This window comes from Choristoneura fumiferana, chromosome 5, assembly GCF_025370935.1.
Source record: "Choristoneura fumiferana chromosome 5, NRCan_CFum_1, whole genome shotgun sequence".
Taxonomy (NCBI): domain Eukaryota; kingdom Metazoa; phylum Arthropoda; class Insecta; order Lepidoptera; family Tortricidae; genus Choristoneura; species Choristoneura fumiferana.
The window spans coordinates 17,330,636-17,354,887 of record NC_133476.1 but is presented as its reverse complement, the minus strand read 5'-3'; the positions used below and the strand labels follow the sequence as shown (position 1 = coordinate 17,354,887).

Genomic DNA, 24,252 nt, shown 5'->3' with positions numbered 1-24,252 from the left:
CAGGATCCTTGCTTAAGAGGCCATAGGTGAAATCACTAGGCTTTCGCAACTTTTATTGAGCGTATAAGCCGTCTTGATTATCATCATCTTCATCATATCAGCCTTTAGGATATCCGCTGTTAGACATAGGCCTTCCCCATATTCCCATACCTCCAGTTGCTTCGGTTAGAAACTGTCTGCACCCACCGTGAACCGCGGCTTTAACCATGTAATCCGTCCATCTCGTTGGTGAACGTCCTACGCTGCCCTTGCCTCTCCGCGGTCTCCACACGAGAACTTTTTGGCCCCAACGGCTATCTGTTCTCCGTGTTATATGGCTTGCCCATGGCCACTTCACAGCCTAATTCATCTTTTCACGAACCACAACTAATTGACATTTTAGAAGAAAATTCGGAAAGACAGTGTCTCGGCCGGAAAGGGTTACTGCGAATGCTGAACGCTGCGTAGCGTTTAACCAGAGACCAAGGCCTAAATCAGCATTATTTTTTCCGGTTGCAACTGCGGATACTAACGCAGTACCCGCTACGCAGTAGCTGCCTAGTGCATTCCGTGTTCTCACACCAATACGAACTGATAGTCAACCGGCAAATGATGATACGCGGTAGTGCATTATGTACTAGAATTCAATGCCAGAGGAGTATTACGAGGGACTATTACGATAGTCAATCGGTGGTGGTACTTGAAATAGATTTTCTTATTAGATACTTACACGTGTCTTGTTAAATATGAAGAAGCTAAGAGTAGATACTGATTTTAAAAATACTCTTAGGGCGATGCCGGAAGCCGCAAATGACACAAATGACGTAGTAGTTTATTAAATATATCAATGCGAAATTACAGTTTACTGGTACTAATAGTACTAATGGACGGACTCACAGACGGTGGAGCGACGAGGCAAGTGGACGTGGTCGCTTATCGCGCTCCTGCAGGAACCTTAATTTTTTTCTGGATAAACCCTATCCTGTTCTTTTCAAAGCCTCAAACTATCTTCAAATAAATAAATAGCTGCTATTGCTGTTGCTCGTGTCTTCATCTCTAAACAATTAATTTATCACGCGCCTATGGGAAACTATTACAATTTTCTGGAATAATAAAAATCCTATGTCCTTCTTAGTTTCAAACTATCTTCATACCAAATGACAAAACAATCGAGTTTGAGTATTTTAGGCATGAAATCATAATAAACAAACAATATTCACACTTTTGCATATTATATAATACATAGTACTAAGGATTTATCAAATAGTTTTAGACCCCACATTTTAAGTACTAGGCGATACGTATAATTTGGTTTCAAGCCACGCATATCTCAATACTAGAATGTATTCATGTCGCGTGAACCGTAGAGGGATAAGCAAATTTGCCTTTTGTCATGTCCGTGATAAAAAAACGGGAATCGGGGCTCTCCCTGACTCGATAAATAGTTTACGTTCATGCTACCGGCTGAGTGTTGTTTACGCTTGTTTAAATATGACGCTAAGTCTCCATCTTATCATTCACTAGCTTTTACACAGCTTCACTCGTGTGAATCATTGGGTAGATCTAGCATTCAAGCAGTTGAATTGAAATGTATAGCCGTAATATGTATTTTGATTAGTTTATGTGCCGATAGATGTCGCTGTACGGGAAATTAAATCAACCTGAATCGCGCTGGCGAGATTTTTCCTAGGAAGTATAAAAGGGGTGTCAAATTTAAATATATCGTCATTCGCCGAGCAACCGTTGTTTGATTTACATCAAGGAAAGCGGTTGAACAGAAATTTCGAGATTTTACTAAATTTCCGTAGGAATTTCCAAAAATTGCACATTTGCATTGCATGAAGAACAATTGAGCAAAACATAATGTCTCTAGATTCAGTTGTTATGAAATTTTACAGGTCCATATTTAAATTCAATTTCCAAGATCCAGATATCTTCATAGAAAATTTCATCAAAATTTATTCCACTTTCATCTGTAAAAAATAGTGTATCTTGTACAGCCGTACAATTATTATATTATATTTAGCCTATAACTGTGTCCCACTGCTGGGCAAAGGCCTCTCCTCTTGACTTCCACATCTCCCTATCCAGAGCTATACAATTGAATGTGAAGTCGCCAAGCGGTCTCAGCGGAAGACCAGCGTTGGCCTCTACGGCCAACACTATGCTGAGCTGAGACCGTTTCGCGATTTCGCAAATAGGTACTGTCATTAATATTTATTTTATACTTGTTTTATTTTGTGTACTTGTAATTTGCGAATTAGCGAATAAACGTTTCTATTCTATTCTATTCTATTCTTGAATATCACAATTATTATTTTTCACATATGTACTCCGGGGTTCATCACCGACCAGCCCCCTCTGGCCGCGTGATCCGATGCATTTGTTCTACCGAACGGACGACATGAACTTTTCCCCCCTTGATTCGATTTATTGGACTACAGAGACTACAAGGAATTATTATTCCGCTTTGTCGGACCGATCGGACACAGTGTTTTTTTTTTAACTGGACCACAAAGTTCCATTGGAAGATTAACTAGGAACTAATGAAACAAAAAATATTCCTAATAGTTACATAATTGAAATAACTCTATTTTTTTTCAATTAGTCGAAAACAAATATGAAATAGGTGTAATAAAATAAATAAATTTACCTCAATATAGAAAGACCTACCTGAGGTGGTAAAGATTTAACAAATCTAATAATAGTCGTGTTTCGTTGACGAATGCAGCTGTTGCACGCTTTAAAATAAGGCATTGCTTTATTGCTTTATAACCGGTGTTGTGCAATTTTCTCAATAAAATGTTCAATTCCAACGTAACTAGAACAGTACAGCGAACCTGATAGTTATCAATGTCGGTTTAAAATACTATTATTGTGAGTAGAAACTGATTTAGCAAGACTTACATAGTTTCAATGAAGTACCTTCTACTAACCAAAACCACATATCCCACCAAAAACATTCTGTAAAAAACTATATAGCCAAGTCTCGATGGAGCTGCTTGTTTATCTCTAAAAAGTAATGAAGTCTTATCCAGTAAATGTTGAGACTCAATACGCGTTATTAATTATTAATGAAAAACATCCCTCGCAACACATCCTCGCACATCTCTGGTGAAAACGCTGCTTAAACTCGGCTCTAGGAAAGAAAGAAAAGGTACAGGTTCATGCGTGGCTGACATCTAGTGAATACAGTTAGAATCTTTTATTTTTCCTGTAATGAGTCTGGTTTATGTTCTTGTTCGTCTATGAGCTAAATAATTAGGCCAGCGTTGCATAGATGGCGCTGTAGGTAAATGGTGTTTGTCTGAAATCAATAGTCGACAGAGCGAGTACAATTGACAAGATTTCATTTTTTTAACACCTGTAAATTACTACAGGAATCGAAAGAGTTTTGCGTCCTGAACATGGGAAAATATTTATTATAATTAATTTCTCCATATTTAAAAAAATACAAAAAATTGAAAAAATATGGCTGAATTTTCCAACTCTACGACAGAATAGATTATGTTTCCTTTGCCTTTTTCACCAGAAAAAGGAGCCGTCATAATTTTGACAACGTCTCTATGCAACGTCTACGTCAGATTGACGTGATCTTTTTTTTTAAGAGACTAGACAAAAGTAATGGATCTATTGTGTCGTAGTTTTGGAGTTATGCCCTTTGAGAAAAAGCACATCTTAAAAAAAATGTAATAAATTAATTATTAGTTGTAGCGAAATTTTAAAATAATCAGCGTTTTTCTCTTTCCAAACAGAATACAGAGAACGAATCAAATTATAGTCTTAGAAATATGAAATCTTGTCAATTATTACCCTACCTGATAGTCAAAACTAGAACTGATGCCGTAGTATTTAGTGGTAACACAGAATTCAATATGAAATTCACCAACAGCGATAGTCACGAGTACGTACAGTCAAGTGCAAAAATATAGATACGGCTAAAGTTTCAAAAATACGTATACCTACACGACCTTAATGTTAAGTGCATAAAGTCGTGTCTCCTTATTTTGTAACTTTGGCCGTAACTATATCTTTGCACTTGACTGTACTTATTGTATTCATAAAAGTACCGGACGGGACATCATCGTTATAATACCTACTTTGCTAGACACAACACTTAGTTACATTCGGCATTTAATATTAAACGTTATAATAATAACTGATAAGATTATAACAAATTATGTGAGGGATTTTGACATCCTGTATACGTAAAATTTTTATTTGTTTCTTTCTATCTTTCTTACTCGTGTTTTTTCGCCACTTTTAAACTAGGGATAATAGACGGTAGGAAGTTAGAAAATCTGCAAAGAAAACCGCTGTGGTTGTTTAAGAGTCGCCAGTACGCTCGCCGCTGATCGCATTTTCATACAAAAGTAGTTTTGTTCCTATTTACGAACAACACACTGAAACAAAATAAAACTTTGCGACTATAATGGGAGCAGCTATTTTGATGCTTATAATTAGTTTTCGTTCATAGTCAATATAACAAAATAAAATCACATTAATTTTAAGTTTTGAATGAGAAATGGAAATTCGTTATTGTTTTTTCCGTTACATTTTATTTTAACCAAACCTAATTCTGTGCCTCCTGTGAGCAGTGATGTAATTCGACTTGTACCATTTTGTGTGTTTTTATTTAGAAATATTCAGCAAAAGAAAAACGAATTTTTGGGTCTATCTCACGTACTTTTAGGTGCTATAGTTTCGGAGATAATTCTGTGAAAAGTGATACAACTAGTAGCATTTCGGCAAAAAAATCGTGCACATTGATATATATCAAGTTGTAACCCCTTTATGTAGGTTGCTCTAAAGGTTATTTTCGTGTTTTGTGGCATAAGTGAAATTAAATTTATTTACACATTTCTTTTTTGTGGTATTTTTTTGGGAAATATTGTTATATCTACAGTTATACCACTTTTGACCAACTTTTCTAAAACCATACCAGGGTACAACTCAACATGTACTTACTACTACCAATGCGAGACAAATTTGATACATTTTGTATTGTATTGTATTGTAAAACTTTATTGTAAATAAAAACACATGAAAATAACAGAACACAGGATAATAAGATGTACAAAGGCGAAGGAGATCCCTTAAAGGGATCTCTTCCAGTTAACCTTTGAACGATTATCATCAACGATGATCATTTTTTTGTGATAAGTGATACATCTCGTCATGAATCACTTTTCACAAGCAAATTTTTAAGTTATATCTAAAAGTCAAACTATTCCCATTATAGTTGCAAAGTTTCGTTTTGATCTGTAGTGCTGCTTGTAAATTAGAACGAAACTACGTTTGGATGGGGGGGACTCTTAAAACCAGCCAACATAAGCCAACCTACAGGACTATGAAATAAACATGTGATGTGATGCTCAGACTATCGTAACTATGATCGGCGTTTACTCAATACGGCATAACCAATAGAAAACAGGAAAATTTTAATTAATTAATAATCCTGTTTTTTTATTGTTGCTGTGAGGTACGATGATGGGCATTTTTTATCAGCTGATGCGGGATTAAATGGAGAAATAACAAAATACAAATCATGCAATAAATAATTTATTTTAAAAACTTCTTATCATCATAACTCTTCGTTATTATTGTTTTGAACGTGAAATTAGGTATCTCTGCTTAGCTATTTAGTTATCCGTCATTATTGTCCTCCAGGATGAACCTGATTCTGTATTAGTCCATAATAATTTCCATTTTATTTCAACGTGCTATAACTCAGGTGGAGGGAAAAAAACGGAATTGTCATATAATATGGAAGACCATACAAACATTATCTATCCACTGTTACTATAATGTCTTAATTAATAAATTCACTAGCTTATGATTAGGATGAGTAAACTCAAACAACAACTTATAAACTAGTAACAAAGCAAGTGTGATTGAAATGAAATTTAGATAATTAAATTCTTAATTATGTCCTTCTGAACTAAATAGGTAGACTTAGTTTTAATTATATTTTTTTATGATTTTCTATCTACATTTTAAAAATCTTAATCAGTTTTCTAATAACACTTTTAGCTGAATGATAACGCTCATAGGTTTTTTGTTGGAACAATTTCTTTGGCAAATGCAATATTGCTATCATTTAGGTAAAGTTGTTGCTAATATTTTCACTAATAGTTAACGCGATATCGTAAAATTTAGTAATTTCCCTGGGAAACAAACATTATCACTTCAATACGATTCTAAGATATGAATAGTCTTAGTTATATTTACACCGGTTCCATTAGAATAGAATATTTCATGAATTACAATATATAAATCTTCTACATCATGAACAATGTCTTCCAGACGCCATTTCTATTATTCGGATTATTCGTAAGTACAGTAATGTTGATGTCTTTTGAACAATTTTAGACGATAAACAATAATAAATACAATTTGTTGGAATCAATTTCATAATATTCATATCTATACAAGAACAATATTATTTTATACAAAAATGGCAGTTTTATATCACGTATACGAATACTAAGAAATATTCAGAACACAGGGTATAATTTTGATTGCGTCAATCTAACTTCAAAACAAAATTATTGCCGTAACGATATCCTTCCTAACTCTACGTTTACTGTACGTAACGAATAAAAAAAGTATTTTCTACAATTAATTTACTATTTATTTACACGTTGTTGCAAAAATCACAATAACTTGTAACTGAAATTGTGCTAAAGTCGATCGGTTACTCAACATTGTGCGCTGTTTTTAAAATTTGGTTTTTCATACACTATTTACTACCATTGAGACAACATGTAGGCTATGTGTATTTAAAGAAAAATACAGTTTCATATTTAATACAGATTCTATTGGTACCCATTTAATGATCTTTAACACAAGTAAAGTACACATCCCCACCAAAAACACCCAGGACTAAATCGAGTGGGAACCTGTCTGTGTCGAGTGGGAAGCGTTTCAACCACCGCTGTGAGTTATCCATCTATTCAACCATGTTTGGTTCCATCAACCAAAACCAATTGCAGTTCCACAACTACACAAAATCTCTATATACATGTGTTTTCAGTACTGCTTATACTATGTGTTAATGTTCAATAAAGAGTTATTGTATTGTATTGTAATGTACTTACACACCACACTGCACGTGGTGGTGGTGATTGAGTTTTTAGTTGACGGACGTAGTAGGTTTTTCTAAATAACAGGATACGGTGGTTGAAAAGCTTTTAGAGTCCCACCCAATCAAGACGTTTTTGATTTTTATTGCCAAAATTTGGTCAAAATTTCCGCAATAAACCACGGCCAATGCAGGCTGATTATATGTAAGTATGGTCCAAACTTTGAAATATTTTTTCCAAAATACATTATCCTGATTAACTTGCAGTTGTCTTTTATTAATTAAAACAATATTTTGAATTCAAATATTACGTTTTATATATTTTTTTGAAACCATTGTCTTTGTACTTACTACATTCCTCACATTTAAACTGCAAGATGTTTGTAAGCCAAATACAATACCGATCGACTGCACTTGGTCCAAAATTTAAGTTTATTCGCATCGTCGAATCAAGTCGTATTTACATCTAAACCCATATTTATTTTCAACTTTGAACCAGCTGTGAGGATTCCTCATTCCAACTTTTGAAAACACTACCATTATTATTAGCATTTCTATAAGAAATCAATGGAGATCATTCTATATTATTTTCTATCCCATTAAAAACTGGCTGCTTATCAAAAGTGCCAAAAAGGTGAACACTTTATCACACAACCTTTAACCCTATTAACAAGTTAAACTTTACAGTCCTCAATTTTTCCAGCGTACCTACCATTCAACAACCATTCAGCTTATAATTGCGTGAGCGATTCACATCACAAATTTTAACAAAAATTTTCCATCCCCAAAGCTGGCAGTTCTGGAATATTCTGAAAATTTTACATGCATCCAAATGGACTCCATGCGTGAAGCCAGTCACACCGTGGTGACTCGGTCGACTTCCACGTATCGCACGGAGTCCTCGCTTGGTCAGCAAATCACTTCTTTTTCGTCGAAGATGGCGGTGTCTGAAGAGAGGCTCTTGAGGCGTTGTTGGAGAGCAGAGCGGCGCCGGCGACAGTTGCGCGCCAAAGCTATCTGTAAAACCAGAAAAAAAGATGTGATCCTTCTAGGTTAGCTATCGCAAACGAGGTGAATTGAAAGAAACTGATTCTCCTTCAATAGTTTTAAAATTGGAATAAATTTACATGTTTGACTTCATATTTAAGTAATATTGTACCGGATAACTCACGTCTATCACACAAGACATGTCGAGCTAAACTCGTTTTAAGACGCGAGTTATCCGGTACAATATCATTTAATATGATTGAGTCTCACGGTAGTCTCATGTTCAAAATATTTGACTTCATTATACATATTTGCACTTTTGCTCTTTATCGGAGTGGCTTGACTATAGTGGGAACAGCTAAGTGTAAAGGCTGCTCCTGAAAGGCTGACTATCTTTTATTGTTTTTTACTAACCACAGCAAAAGCTGCCAGCACAGTAAACGCCAGCATGGCAGCTGCGTAGTGTGCGGGGACGCGGAGCAGCGCGGAGCACTGAGCCAGCCGCTCGTCCTCGCCGTGGGGGCACTGCGCGATGCCATCGCACCACAGCGCTGGCTCTATGCAGGCGTCTAGAGACGCGCAGCGGTACTCGCAGTCGCCGGACAGGGCGAACACGCCGCCGCGGTTACTGGCGTGTCTGAAATAATCATCATCATCACCTCAGCCTATATACGTTCCACTGCAGGACACAGGCCTTTTCTCAGAATGAGAGGGCTTGGATGTAGTAAGTAAGGGTCCAGTGCAGATTGGAAACTTCACACACACCATAATTTTTTTCCGGTGTGTTTACGTTTCCTCACGAAGTTTTCCTTCACCTGGAAGCTTATGGTAAATTGCAAATGTAATTTCGTATATAAAATCAGAGGTGCGAGCCTGGGAGCGAACCCATGAGCCTCTCTTTGAGAGGCAACAGGTCAAAGCATTGGGCCACCACGGTGTGTCTGAAATAAGCGATGTTATGGATTTTTCCATGACATTCTATGAATCTCGAATCAAATGTGATTGCTGGCGTGTCTGAGTGAAGCAAATCGCCTGTTCTAATGACTTAAGTGAAACTAAGATGCGATTGTGTGCTCACTCTTGTCAGTTATCACGTTCAAAAGTGTGAATGAATCCACATGACTGTACGATTTAGGTCAAATCGCTACAGCCCCGCTGTGATTACAATTAGAAAAGCAATTGCATGGATTTGGCTTCAGTATACTAACAGTAATAATATTCATTTATGGGTTTCTTGTATCATTGGGATTTTATATATATATAAGTACTTAATTGTAGGTATCACTATAACTAATGTTGCCGAAATCAAAATTTTAAGTGAACAGAATCCTCACCTTCTCGAAAGTTCCAACCACGAAATATAATAAGCTCCACTCTCCACTGCAATAAGCTCTACGGACAGAGACCTCGGCCAGTCGAGATCAAACCGATCGGGCGACGGCGGCGGGCCGAGCACGTGGCGTGCTAAACCATCCACCTCCTTAGACCACCCTTCTGAGAATATCTCCACTACTTCTTCGTACTGAAAATTGAGAAGTATTTCGTTTAGTCAAAGATTTACTTTAATATTTTGAACGACTATCTGAATCAAGTTCCGTACGACAGTTATAAAGTTACGTACGTAAGGTTCAGTATTTTTGTCGAATGTAAGCTTTGTGTTACTTTGGGAGACATATGATCACATATTATGATCACATACATCTTTAGGTATATTGTACAAATTGTAACTTGTACTCTTATGATCATCTGCTTAAGATATGCTTATAGTAATCTCGCCACAATGCGGAATGTTTTATATAGTTACTATTATTAAGTTTCGTATCAAAGTATGTGTCTATCTATGTTACAACTAAAGTAAATTCTGTATGTGCTGTTTGCTATCATCATCAACTCGTAGACAATAAAATCAAAAAGTCATCATTAGGTAATAAATAGACCAAGACACAATCGAAAACAAAAGTAGCTCTTTGCTCTAAAGATTTAAAACATTAATTATCGCATATATTTGGCAAAAAGAACTAACTTGTTCTTCAGGTGGAAGGGGACAAATGAATATAGGCGTCAATCCCCCAGCATGCACAGCTATTCTGTTTTGAGTTCTGCACAAATGCCTCAAATCTGGTGCAACAGTGATATTGTTCAGGAGTGTAAAGTTATCCAGTTCTGGTTCTTTTATAATGCTGCCTTGGATTTGAAGGTAAAGATAACGGCCTGGTGACGGGTCGATCAACCATGGACGGTGTTCACAATGGTCCTGTAATATAAGAAAGATGGCGAATTTTAGTCGCTATTTCTACCTTCTGAAACATTGCATTATTTTACGTTGACATATTTATGGTGATTCATTTCAATGATCGTATTCATACGTATCGAAATATTTGAATTAACAAATAGTTTTAAGATAGCAATCGTCATAAACCGAAAAATGAAATAGGTACTAATTTTTCATAAAATACCTACCAAATTTTTATTCAATCTGACTGTGACCCACAGCTACGCACAAACGTAGAAATATGAAAAATAAAAATTAAACTAATTTCTTTAATGTGATGACATAAATATTGTACAATCAGATAACTCTGAATAAAAAATTGTCTACATTGCAAATTTCAGTAAAAATGGCAATAAACCAAATGTTGTATCATTTCATCGCATATGATAAGTAATGGACGTTGAAGACGGAAGTTTTAATAGAATACGCTTACCGCATCAGACATTGGATTAGAAGTCGACAGTCTCAGCTCCCCACTAGCCCCGTGCACTTTATGCGAACTCTCGCAGACTGTTTCTAGCCTCACGAACTCCACTGAAGCCTCGAAGCCAAAAGACCTGAAGTCGTCCACAGCTGACATGTTGACAACATCAAATTTCAGCTCGGCGATGGTCGCGGTGGATGTAAACTCGTAGTCGTTGATATCACTGGAACATTCAAAACAGTTACGTGAAAGATATAGTTCATACTTTGCTGCTTTCTCGGGTAATTGTGAGTAACTTTCAAAGCATAGAAATGTCTATTTAGTCTTATGTAAAATTCTTATTCGGGTGTTCATATAATCGATCGAAATTTTGAAGTAATGATTAAATAATTTATTGCACAATTCTCACACATTTCTGTTGCTTAGATTATGAGGGTTATGAGGTTATGAGGACTCAGAGTTAATTATTACAAAAGCATTCGTCAAAGTTCATCAACAATTTATCTCATCTGTTGACTACTTTGATTTTCTTGTTTCGAATAACATCCAATTTTGGTTCTAACTTGTCTTACAAATAAACAATTTAACTAGCGAATGTAATGAAAAACATTGTATGTCGCACGGGTGGTACTAGATTACGAACATCGACTCGTTAAAGCCCTGTCTTCGACTTCGTGCTTCTAATATACTCTCGTTCATAATTCCTTATTTACCGCCCTTAAGACACAATGTAACATTCATCTGTTAACAGATGGCTAAGACACTACAAAAACAAAAAGAACAAATTTGGAAACTTCACACGTATAACATTATTGGGATTGTATTCACCTGCACAAGCAATCTCTCGGTACACCAGGTCCGCTATCTCGCCAGAGCCTGTCAAATATCCTCACGGCCGCAGTAGGGTCGCCTGCGCAGCGGTACCAGGGTGAGTGTGCCGAGTGCACTGATCGACATAGCCTGCCTCCACTGCGGATACCCCAGACGCGGAGTCTTATCACCTCACCAGGGTTAGCTTCGAAGCGATAGGTGCAGCTGGAATGGGAGCAAGCAATTTGTTAATGGTTTATGTGTTTTAAAAGCGAAAAAAATGGTAGCTGATTTTAATCTGTAGACTAATCGTGTAAAGCGCCTTTTTCCGTCAGCACTGCAGACTGCAGATATGCGCCAGAAGAATTCGATGTCATTTATCGGAATTTTTACAAAACTACGTAATGCTTGGAAGTTTGGGCAAGAGCATTCGTGAAAGATTTTCACTTTTATTAAATACTTTAAATAGATAGCTTTTTGTCTAAAAAATATTTCTTGAACGTCATAGTGTTAGAAGCTTCTCAGAATTTGTATTAGGGTTTTCCGGTTTTAGACCTAACAAATAAGCAGCGAAGTACGTATTGAGAACTTAACTCGAAATTTACCATCGGAACAGGTACAAAAAATTTATTTAGTAAATAGATTGATTCGACTTTTTAACGTTTCGTAATGTTACCTTATGTTTCTGGAACCACCTCGGCCGTACAAAAAAACGTCTCTTGGCGAAGAAAATGTTACGGGAGGATCTGGAGGCGCTTCAGGGAAGGAACGTGAGGAGAATCTTCTAGAACACGGGCCACGTCCCCACGGCTCGCCGTCCTGATGGAGGTCAACGAACTCGTACAGCGCTTTGAAGAATATCGGTCTGAAAGCAGAAAGTTGTGAATAAATATAAATAAAAATTATTATATACTACATAGTTCACACTTCACTCACTAATCCTCTATTAATGTCATCATCATCATCATCCCAGCCTATATACGTCCCACTGCTGGGCACAGGCCTCCTCTCAGAACAAGAGAGCTTGGGCTATAGTTCCCACGCGGGCCCAGTGCGGATTGGGAACTTCACACGCACCATTGAATTGCTTCGCAGGTTTGTGCAGGTTTCCTCACGATGTTTTCCTTCACCGCAAAGCTCGTGGTAAATTTCAAATGTAATTCCGCACGAGAATGTGCACAAACTTAAACATGCCTTATATATCCTGACTGGGATCCTGACTATTCGCAGAAAATATCCTTCCTTTCCAACGATTTTTTCTGAAACTGTAAACTATTCAGGATATATTCCAGTACTATTCTGTAAATTAGGTTAGGTTTGTTTTGTAACAACAATCCTAAAATACTTTCACTTTAAAAAAATTGTTCATGCATTAACTCAGTTGGGAAATGTATCAAATATTAAATAATAAATACCCGTTATGCAATCAAATTAAAATAATGACTGATAAATTGTATTTATTTTGATTATTTTTATGAACTCACTTGAGCGCCGTTCCCTGTGTCAGCTTCAACTCCAACGTCAGTGAGTCTCCCTTCGACAAGAAGCTTTCAGTGCGGGCGCAAGTTCTGGATCGTCTCAAGATAGCATGTTCGCAGGTTCGAGGCGCTCGCTCACGGCAAAAACGGGCTATGAGCGTGGCGTTGGTTGGAGGTCGGCCAACTATGACCGATTGAGCTGATGTGGCTCGCGACATTTGTACTGATCGCTCTTTGTCACTGAAAACAAAAAAAAATTCATGAGAACAGATTTTGTGGGAAAGGGAACTGTCAACACCAACGTGGAAACAACTAGTTAGGTAAAAAAAAAGTATAACTCTCTCGATTCCCGCCCTATAAAAGTGAGCTGAACTGTTCAATTTGTAGTTTTTGTAATCAAGGTATACTAAACAGACTGTCACTCAAGACAATAAAAATTGATATATCATGTTTTAGAATGACAATGAGAGATACATGCGAAATGTTGCCCATAGTACCAAAGTTTTTGGGCGGTGGTGATCTCTTACCATCAGGAGCCCCCTTGCTCGTTTACCATCCAGTCGAATAAATAAATAAATAAGTTTTTTCGCCTGCCGTAGAAACAGAGTACATATTATAGTTATCGTCTATTTTCTTCCTCAAGAATGATATGACATGAGAGCTTTAGATACATTGGATGTGTCCACAGGCAAAACAATAATATTCAAAGAGAAAAGTAAAAAATAAAACATCGGATAGTATAAATTGGCACTAACTCGATTAATACAAATGTAAAATAAAATAGCGTTAAATTAAAACTCTGCTTGTACTGCTTTCCATTTTTTGATTGGTTGATATGAAAACACATTTGTGGTTGCATACGGATTAAATTCGATTTGATGGTCTTATTTTTCTGGTTTTTCTGTGCATCCATTTTTTGATTGAGATGACCGTAAAAGATTTGATTGAAATACATTTCTTACATTTGTGGTATTAATTTTTTATACCAAACAGGTTGCCGTTCTCGATTAAACCCTCAGGGGTGATCAATTTTGTAACGGAGCGATGTAAATAGGATGAGAGCTCACTCACCAAAAAATATCACTGCACCCGGGTGATATTCTCATAGGACCGTCCCATATATTCAAATGGCTTCCACAGTATTCGTCCTCCGGTAAATTAGGATTGAGGGCGTTGATTACGTAGAATTTCAATACCGAAAACCATACTCGGAATCTAGGGGCTGAAAATGACGGTCTCCTATAAATAATGTTCCTTCCCGACGGGCCTGACGTGTCGATACCTTGCATGTGATACAAGCACGTAGTGTTCGGAGGAAGTGAATGCTGAGGGTGCTCTAAAATGCCTCTACCCGTCCCCCGTATCCAAAACTCGCAAGCTCTTTTGTTCTTAGCATACGTAGGTGACTGTTGATCGACGAATCTGACCTGAAATAGATTAATTATATGACAACACAAACAGACTTCCAATCGTTAATCAAACCTAATGAAATGGAAACTGAATTGGTATTCCGGGAACTTGATTGTTTTCTGAGACTACATGTTTGGTTAAACTCTGTGGGGTAGAACAATGTTGCCTTGGTATTTGCTTTTAAGTTTATGTAAAAAGGGGTCGTGTCCTAATTCCGTAGTTTAAACAATGTGCGGATACAGTTTGGTCGGTGCCCCATTATATGACCGGCCCGCTCGGCCGGGGCCTTTGGTACTAATTACACTTTGGCAGGGGCCCAAACGGGGCCTCCAGGGCACTTCTTGATTTATGGCCATTCACCCGAAACGAAACACTTTAAATAATACTCCGTGATGATATACGATAGCATTCGAGGGCACATACCAAAAAAATGTACCATTTGCGTCTAATACCTACCTTCTATTTTTGTGTAATTTTGTTAAATTCAGAATATTATTATTGATTTTTGTCACGAATTAATCTGACTGTATTTCAAGATTATGCGCGAAATTCTGCCCGATTACCTTAAAAACAAATACCTACATAAACTTAAAATCGTTCTAAATCTCATTAACCAATACTACAACACGATACATTAAACGTTTAGTGTCCATTTACAGATAAATGTGTATACATACTAAACTTGTGCAACCTCTATCTGATGCTGCGCAACCGTACATCTAAATAAATATCTTTACTATTAACATAGTTAAGTGTTACATGAAACAAGCTGATCGTTTATCGCAGCTGATCATCATTAACAATGGACACTTATCGCCCAGAAACACCAACTTTTCGCTTAATTGCAATTTGGCTGAGGTCCAAGCCAGCTCGAGAAGCCCACTTCAAACTGTTTAAAAAAAACCATTGATAGTTAAACGCATTACGATTTTACATTATTAGAGTAATACCGCATTCTTTATTAATTAAAGTTAAATGAAATAGTTATGATACTTATAATAAAGTGTTAAAAATAAAGTTGTGTTAAATACTTGTGATGTATACATATCATTTAATAATATTGTAAATCTGTTCAAAAAAAATATACCTCGTTAAGTTTCTTGCCGGATTCTTCTCAGCAGAGGTTTTTCCGAACCGGTGGTAGATTTTTTTGACATTCATAAGTGCTTGTTATACAGCCTAAATTGAATAAAGATATTTTGATTTTGATTTTGAATGTATGTATAACAAAATCAAACAATAATTTACAGCAACAGGAGGCAGAAACAGTAGTGTTTTTTTGCGTATCTATACTACACAATATATGGTAGACTTACCTACTTGGCGTAGGTTACCAACTTAACAAAATCATAGAGCTGCAGTAGTATGTGTATACACAGCTTTTGATTTAAAGATTTCTGTTTAATTTTCCCCTCATTTCTTACTCTTACCATAGTGTAATATTTGGTTCACCCGCTGAATTTTTCCGTAATATTTAGTCGTTCCTTGAATAAGTAGCACTGTTCAAAGTTGAGAGATAATTTATTCTAACCTACCTCAACTTCCATCTGAAATCCATGTAACGATTGCAAAGTCGCTGGCTGCAAGAAAGTTCCAAAAGGTGATGTCGTGAATTCTACTAATAACTCAGGCCCGCTCGATATCGCTTCGGGGATGGCGACACCTCCGCCACAAAACTTCAGAATAACAGGATCTCGAGTCGTATAACCATCGTATACCGTAACATAGTCCTGCACTTCGTCGCATTGTTGCCAGACTTTCAACTCACGCCCATTGTTTCCCCGCTCTTGTTGAGACGCGGCGTACAATGCCTTCTGACTCCTAATTGAGACGAGCTGACCATTTGGTTGTTTCACCACAATTAAAGCGTGTTTTCCTTGAGGCACTTCGTGTTGTCGCACAGCATAGTAGCAGGTCAAATTTCTCGGGTAAACGCCGGGGAAATTTGGTGACTGTAGCCTACAGTTTTTACGATCGCAGTCGCTGAAGATCCGCGAGCAATAAGTTCCGGAGATCAAATCCCCGAGGTAATACTCGGTTTTTGTCGTCCTCGCGACGTTCGTATCTTCACCCCGTGATATGTTTACGGGATAAGGCATAGGCCTGAGCTTGAAAAAAGGGCGTTCTGAAACGAGAAATGGTTATTAGATTTGTGAAAGATTTTTTGCTGCCATGTATTTTGTTTTCCCTTACCTAAAAAGTAATATTTTGTGAGACGTTTTATTTATTATAAGATTTATGGTTTGATTCGAATGGAGAAGGCAATAAATGTGTGTAACGACATAGCTCAGGGTTACCGATATATCATATATTGTATTATTTTATCTAGACACGCGGCAGCGTGTCAAGCCAAGTTCAAGCTAACAGAACTGGAGAGCAGCACCGTGTGTAATTTTACCCGATCCATTTTGAGCCACTTTTGACCCCCTCATAACTCAAAAACTATTTCTCATAAATATGTCAAATTTGGCTCATTTCTTGAGACTTATGAGATACATAATATGTACTCCAAATTTCATAAAGACACCTCAAACGGTTATTTAGATATTAACATCCAAAAATCGACATTTTTATCACTGACGCACCTATAGATCAAAATTCTAACCCAGTTACAGATGACCTAGAAAGTTCAGGCATCCAGATAGGTAGTTATGAATACAAAGGAATAATCTCACTTCTTTTGTCTTTAAAGTCAACAATCAAGACATATACTATATTATATATTTAGAAGCCTGTAGAGGTGTCCCACTGCTGGGCAAAGGCCTACCCCCATTTCCTCCACTCTATATACTAATATCATAATATTGAACTTGGCTCTCATTTCACATTTATGTTTTGATGGGATTTATATTACCTGATGGAGGAGTTCCTCCGAAGCGTACCGTGGCATACTCTCTTCTTAGGACTTTGTATGCCATTCGGAAATCAAAATTGTAATTGTTCTGTTCTTTTGACAAATGGAGTAGGCGTACGATGAGTGTGATGGACTTTGTTTCACTGTAATATATCGACGGGCCCCAGGAAGTGCCGCACCAGGATCCTCCAACCTGTGGTCGACTTGCCTCCTGAATCTGCATGTAACCGTCCGGACAGCCATCTTCGGTGAAGGACGTGAAGCGACCGAGTGTGAAACTATCGAAGAGGACCTGAAAGGAGAAAGAAAGACAATGACTTTGTATGTTAGTCACATTTATTTAAAAATATGGCTCTCTCTGTCAACCAGAGAACAGGAGAGGAAGGGTAATTTTCAATTTTTCCAGTGTCTCTTTTTTGCCGTTTTAGCTAAAAAAAAATAGAAATTGAAAAATGAAAGGTACTTAATTAAATGAACAATGGTTCTTATTTACTTTATGTATATGATGAGAATTTTGTAATGTTTTCTGATTTTTTGTGATTGATTATGTTATACAAGTTTACATTAAATTTCCTAATCAGGAAAAGCATTTAGTTACATTTTTTGACTTTACGCTCCGTCTGGACCGGGACTAAAATTCATAAAAAAAAACAAAGAAAAAAGTTGAAGTGATTATTTAGTGTTATTTGCATGTATCAAGGTAGTTTATATATGATGGAGATTTATAAAATAAATGTTTTTAAATAGGTTTGTTGTACCTGTTAACATAAAACGTATTTTACATAATTCAAAAACAAGTTATCAAAGCACAGGCATGTAGCCGAAATGAATGTAACTCATTTTAGCAAACGCAAACACTTGAAAAATGCTACAATGTAGAACACGCGGGAAGTATTTCTGTTATAAAAGCACCCCCTTTTGTGGGCATTGTGAGGCAGAAGTATTTACCTAAACCACATTTTATATGGTACTGCACGTGGGACAAAGCACTTTTTTATTATTAGTAGGGTCCTAAAACAAAGTATTTAATATTGCAAGGCACGCGCGGCTCAGGTAGTAATATAACGTTCACTTAAAATATTTATAGATACGTCAGTGTTTTTGTAATGTCATTTTACGCAAGCAATATTAAATTAGACTTTCAGACCCACAAAAGAATATGCAACTCTCTTTGATTCTAACTAAGGACAAAAAAGTTGAAATGCAACAGACATTTTTCGATAACAAACACTTGTTTAATTGCACTTGGTTAATAATAGAATCCAGAATAAGGTTAGACCTGAATTAAAAAAAAAAACAGTCTTCTGGCTAACCACTGTTCCAATTTCAGGCGATCCACTTCGTCTATCACTAATGAGGAAAAATTCGTATATACACTCAATAATACAAGCAACGATAAAAATAAATAAAGCGACCAAATCGAATGATTTACTTCAAATTACTAAATAATATTGCCTACTACGATCCTAAAAAAATTCTAGTTCTGTAAGCGTCGTAAATTGATCGCTCTCAATCGTGACACGATTTCGTGTGGCTATTCAAACATGACGTTAAAGTAACAAGGTACTAAATTGATCGCTTATGTATGCCGTTGCCTGTACCATCGTTTTAAACTGTTTTCAGAATACTAAACTTAGCCACATTAAATCGAGAAAATTTTCATAGACTGTGTTTTTCTTCCGCAATATTCCAGAATTTATAATATAATTCAATATAGCATACTTTTTACAATTTAATTTCTACAATTCAATTTAATGTATATTATTATTATTATTATTCCCCTTGATGGCGGCCTTACTTGCTTTGTTTAAAGTATTGAAAGGAAAATTTAAAATCGAATGCCTCACCCATATAACCTAACCTACCTTACCAACAAAAAGTTGGAAAACCCCCGACTTTGTGACTTCAAAGTTCAATATCTCGAAAACGGCTTCACCGATTTTGATGAAACATGTCTAAGAACCATCGCTAGAAAACCGCATGTATATCGGTCCACCCGTTTAAGAGCTACGGTGCCACAGAGAGACAGACACATAGCGGTCAAACTTATAACACCCCTCTTTTTGCGTCAGGGGTTAATGAAAGATCACAGTATTTAAACAAGACCCCGCCGCACAAGAAGCCGCCGTCGCCTCGCTGATGTAAAATAAATCTCCGCTGAGTCAACAATTTACTGAATTTGTTTTGCATTTAAGTAAGACCTTCACTTTGACGTCGAGAACTGGGAGTTGCGAGACAGGGCAGTTGACCGAAATACCCGTAGACTAGGCAACGCTGAAAACGCAATTTGAGGGTGCAAATTGCATCCCGCCGCTATATCTATGGGATAAAATGTCGATAAGGATTCTACTGTCGAGGATTTATACTTCACTGCAACAAAGAGAATAAGAGTTGGAATTTTATTCACCCCCCGCGGATTGTGGCTTTCGCCGATTGAATATGCTACAACGATGTTACATATGTTCTTTGTGGGAATTGGTTCTCTAGCAGTATTACATTTTAATGCAACTACCACTTTTTTAGATGATTTCATAAATATAAGTAATTCTTTCGTATATGTGCATTAGTTACGTATGTTCACTCGACAATTTAAATCAGTTTAATTTTTTTTTAAACGGTTCAGCAATTATAACTTAAAAGTAATATCTGTTTGAAAATATTATGTGAATAATTCAATATATGGCTTTCAAATAATTATAATTATATAAATAACTTTAAACAATGACAGTTTTTTTTAAATGTAGCATTTTTAACACCAAATCAAACCCTTCCAAATCGTATCAGAGGGCTGCCGATGAAAGCCGATAGCTATAGGCACAACAAAACGGATGAGACATTCATAAACAAAACGTGAAGTGAAGAAACAAAATTGTACCCGACGTCTACGCTTTATTCGCGTAGAAAATACAATTTTGTGTCGCAAGGGATGGTTCCTGTGAGTCTTTGATGAAATTTAAATGTGCTGCCGCCAACGAAAACACGTCGTGGCATTTCAATTTCCGTGCTGAGTATAACACGTGGAATAAACAGGTTCTAAGCTAGATTGCAGTCTAGACTACAATTTACCTACTTAGGTAGACCAAATAAAACATTGATTTCAAATTTGACGCAATAGATTTTGTAGCTTCAGGGCTGCAGCTTTCATGAAATGTATCCTGTTTTTTTTTCATTCGACTGGATGGCAAAGGACAAGTGGGTCTCCTGATGGTAAGAGATCACCACCGACCATAAACATCTGCAACACCAGATGGGATACCTATTTGATAATATAATAATAAATGAAATACGATAAACTATTGCCCTATAGCGCCTTAAATTACGAAAAGTGTATTAAGATTTTAGTAATAATATACGAAATTCTTAAAAATTAGAATAGTTTTAAACACTTTGTTATTTTTACTGCTTCCAAAATCAAACATGACCCTTTTACTATCACTTATATTGCTATAATACTGAACTGATCCAATAGCAATAACCATAATAGTGGTGCGAGCTGAAGCTAACGCCAAATAGAGTAATTTCTACGGATATGAGCCTCACTTCCATTGGCGCTTCATTGGCGATTGTTTTTGACGATCGAGGGACGCGTTATGATTTTAAATGCCCCTATTTACACTAGAGTGACTTATATTTAGCTACAAATTTAGGGTTTATCGACAATGGTTTCGTAGAGTTTTAAACTGATTTAACGATTTCATGGGTCACATTAATTATTTAAGCACATCTAGCGGATCAAGCTAACTACAGAAATTGCTAAGTGCTACTGGAGATTTAAACGTAATATAAGAAGGCAGTTGGAAGTCGTGAACATTAATGTAAGACGGCCCTTAAGAGGGTCGCTGGCGGCGGATGGATGCGAGGGGCTGAAGACAGAGGTGTTGTGGCGCACCATGGAAGAGGCCTATGTCCAGCAGTGTACTGCTGTAGGCTGATGATGATGATGATGATGATGATAAACATATTAATAAACTTCTCTGTTTCCAAAATCCACTTTATTGTTTTTATAATAGTAGAAGTAGGTACTTTAAGATACATTTTCAAAACGACAATTTTATAAATTAATATCAACTTGCTTACAGGTCACCGACGAAAGCTATTAGAGAATACAAGTTCCCTGCAAGCTAACGACTTTCACATATAAACTTTTTCTGAATTGCTCTGCACATTCAATAAAGTAGTTTGCGAAGAAAAAACAGGGTGCACGAGTTAGAAGTAAACATTTAACTGTAAACAAACATGTTTGTCTGCAAGCTCTATAGTTATCATTTCGTTTGATTGAAAATTCAATTAATTTTTTATTTAGACAGCGCAGTTTATTTCGACGTTTAGTAGCAAGATTAAAATTATCTCATATTTGAAATAGTACTTAAAGTTTATCATTCTTTTGAGAAAACTAGTTCTTTCGCTATTTCGTTAAAAATATAACATTTTTTTTTAAACAAAAGACAAGTAAAAAATAAAAAAAACAACAGATTTTTGCAACACTTCTAACGCATTTATTGCCGGCATTGTTTTTCGAACTTTCGCTAGGTACCGCAAACGCACATATGCGTTCAAATGTGTGCGGAATCCTGACAGCGGCACTGGGTGAAAGTCGGGTGAACGCATATATATATATGTGTTGCCGGCTGAATGCGTTAAATAGAATTATTGAGTGATGTGATTTAAAAAAAAATATGTACGATTCTTCAAGAAATCTGGCCACTTAAGTTTTTCCAACCGTACCTTCCCATTTTATGCTTAAATCAGATTAATAAAACCAAAACTCAAATTGTTTAAAGTTCTCCGAATCCTAATGAACCTGCCTACTCATAGTCCTCAGAACTTATTCGAGTGCAAACACTAAGTCCATAACCTAGAAGGACACGTTTTCATAAGCAAGTAACAAACATGAGTTTACTCATTAGCCCAGTGGGAGCTCGGATCCCTGAGTTGCGGCTGACTCGGCCGCATTCCAACAGAAGTGCTTGCCTTTGTCTACATTGTGGAATTATTCTACTTATTTCTCGCAGCTCTCATTAATAATAAAACAATGAGAACTGTAAAAGAGCAGACGGTTACGTTTTAAACATTGTGTACGTGTTTGGAATGAAAGTTTCACGTTTTATCGTATTTCATTATGCATGCAACATAAAATGTTTGATATAATCAAATATAATGAAGAAGACTAAATAAAAGGAACTGTTGAGATGCATCATGATTACATTAGAATTGGAAAGATGATCGGCGGAAAAAAATGAACACAATAGCCATTTGGTGTAGGTAGCTGTCATTTGCATTCTCTCAAAAAAATTTAATCAGAAGAAGGTTTTGTTGTCGGCCGTAATGAAGATAAAAATATACGACCATAACATATATTTTCTCAAAAATGCTCGGAAATGTATGCGTTAATGTCACGAAATGGAGACATGAAGTTACTCATTTATGGCACCCTACATAACTTCTTGGCCTAGGCCACGAAGTATGTATGAAAATCCATTATTGTCCGCTGCTCTAACTTTTTAAATTTGCTTACTAACATTAAACTGACAAAGGAAAAATTACAAACAGCCAACCACCACTACTCTGTAAGCATTTGCGATATTGTGATGTGATGCATCCCACCCGATGGGTCCCACTGAAAAACAGCGTGGCTTGCCGTAACATTATTCTGAGTGGGGCCCACTTTATACTATTCGATGTTATTTTTTATTCTTTCTATCTAATGGATGGATGGATGGATGGGTGGATGGATGGATGAAATATTTCCTCATATTGTTTGAGAAAAGCACTATACAAACCTCGGCCAGAACAGGGATTGCTGGACTCGTTTTATCCATCATCCACCCATCAATCCCTTACTTCATGGCCTCTGCAGTAATATGTACTATTAAAATCAAGAACACAGATCTCTTTCTAATTACGATAGTTTCAGTGCTTCGGATTCATAAACAGGGATGGAATGAAACTTACTTTTATGGCCTGTTATCTCTCAGATGTCTGACTTTGTGGTTCAAAACTTCTATTTTGGTGGCACAATTATTCCTTTCTCATCTACTTTCATAAATTTGGGGATAATCATGGGCAGACGATTTCCTGGTCGGTTCAAGTAGCCGATATTAGTCGTAAATTTTTGCCTCACTTCACTCACTCAGGCCCTTGAAAATTTTTGTGCTTTTTCAAATTAAAATTAATCTAGCGCAGTCTTTTTACTTCCGTTGCTTGCCTGCCTTCAAAATGTAAGTAATCGATGTTTTTTACCTACATCACAGAATATATAATAGTACTAACGTACAGAATGGCCACGCTCCGCCCCGAACCGATTCGAGTTACCCCACCCCTCAAGCGCAGATTGCAGGAAAACCGCAGGAAAGCAGTCGAGTGCGCAGCGCGATATATGTCGACCGCACGGCACTAAGTTCGGGACAAACAATTTTGCGAAATGTTAAAGGTTCCTTTTGTAAATAAATAATGATTTCTAATATTATCGCGATTAATACGAATGATATGAATGAAATAACTACCTACCGAATAATTCGTTTAAGTTTGTAGTCGTAAGTATATATCTATTGTAATTGAAAATAATAATGCTTAAATACACAGACAGACACATTTTAAGTAGGTTTAAATAAATAGGTTAGATTAACGATTACATTTATTTGCACATAATCTAAGCCATACCTACATGTACTAAGTACCTTTAAATGTCATTGGTAGTACTTATAGTACTAGGGTATTGCGGTAGTCAGCCCTGTGTATCTTACGCATACATTGACGCGTGTACTGACGTCGTCGTGCTTATGTAGATTCAAGAACGCGTATTTTGTACGTCGTGCCCGCTGTGTGCCTACATGTCTCTCGCTCGACGTTTGTCAACTGTATTCGTTGTTTTAGTTTTGTAAAATGAAGGGTTTACATACCTACATACATAGGTATTATTGCAATAAAAAGTATTTTTAGTGTATCATATACTTC

At 36.6% G+C, this 24,252-nt stretch overlaps 1 protein-coding gene across 1 annotated transcript in view; it reads right to left on the bottom strand.

Moving 5' to 3' along the window:
* Positions 1–5,523: 5,523 nt before the first annotated feature.
* LOC141428282 (uncharacterized) overlaps positions 5,524–24,252 on the bottom strand; it is a 221,814-nt gene continuing 203,085 nt past the window's right edge. Inside the window, exons 4-14 of the mRNA XM_074088180.1 lie at positions 17,299–17,590; positions 15,980–16,569; positions 14,106–14,461; positions 13,041–13,274; positions 12,233–12,421; positions 11,575–11,781; positions 10,756–10,969; positions 10,074–10,304; positions 9,385–9,572; positions 8,465–8,687; positions 5,524–8,080 (exon numbers count right to left, since the gene is read on the bottom strand). Of these exons, the coding sequence (XP_073944281.1) occupies positions 7,973–8,080; positions 8,465–8,687; positions 9,385–9,572; positions 10,074–10,304; positions 10,756–10,969; positions 11,575–11,781; positions 12,233–12,421; positions 13,041–13,274; positions 14,106–14,461; positions 15,980–16,569; positions 17,299–17,590 (2,832 nt within the window). The 3' untranslated portion in view covers positions 5,524–7,972. The remainder of the gene's footprint in view (positions 8,081–8,464; positions 8,688–9,384; positions 9,573–10,073; positions 10,305–10,755; positions 10,970–11,574; positions 11,782–12,232; positions 12,422–13,040; positions 13,275–14,105; positions 14,462–15,979; positions 16,570–17,298; positions 17,591–24,252) is intronic.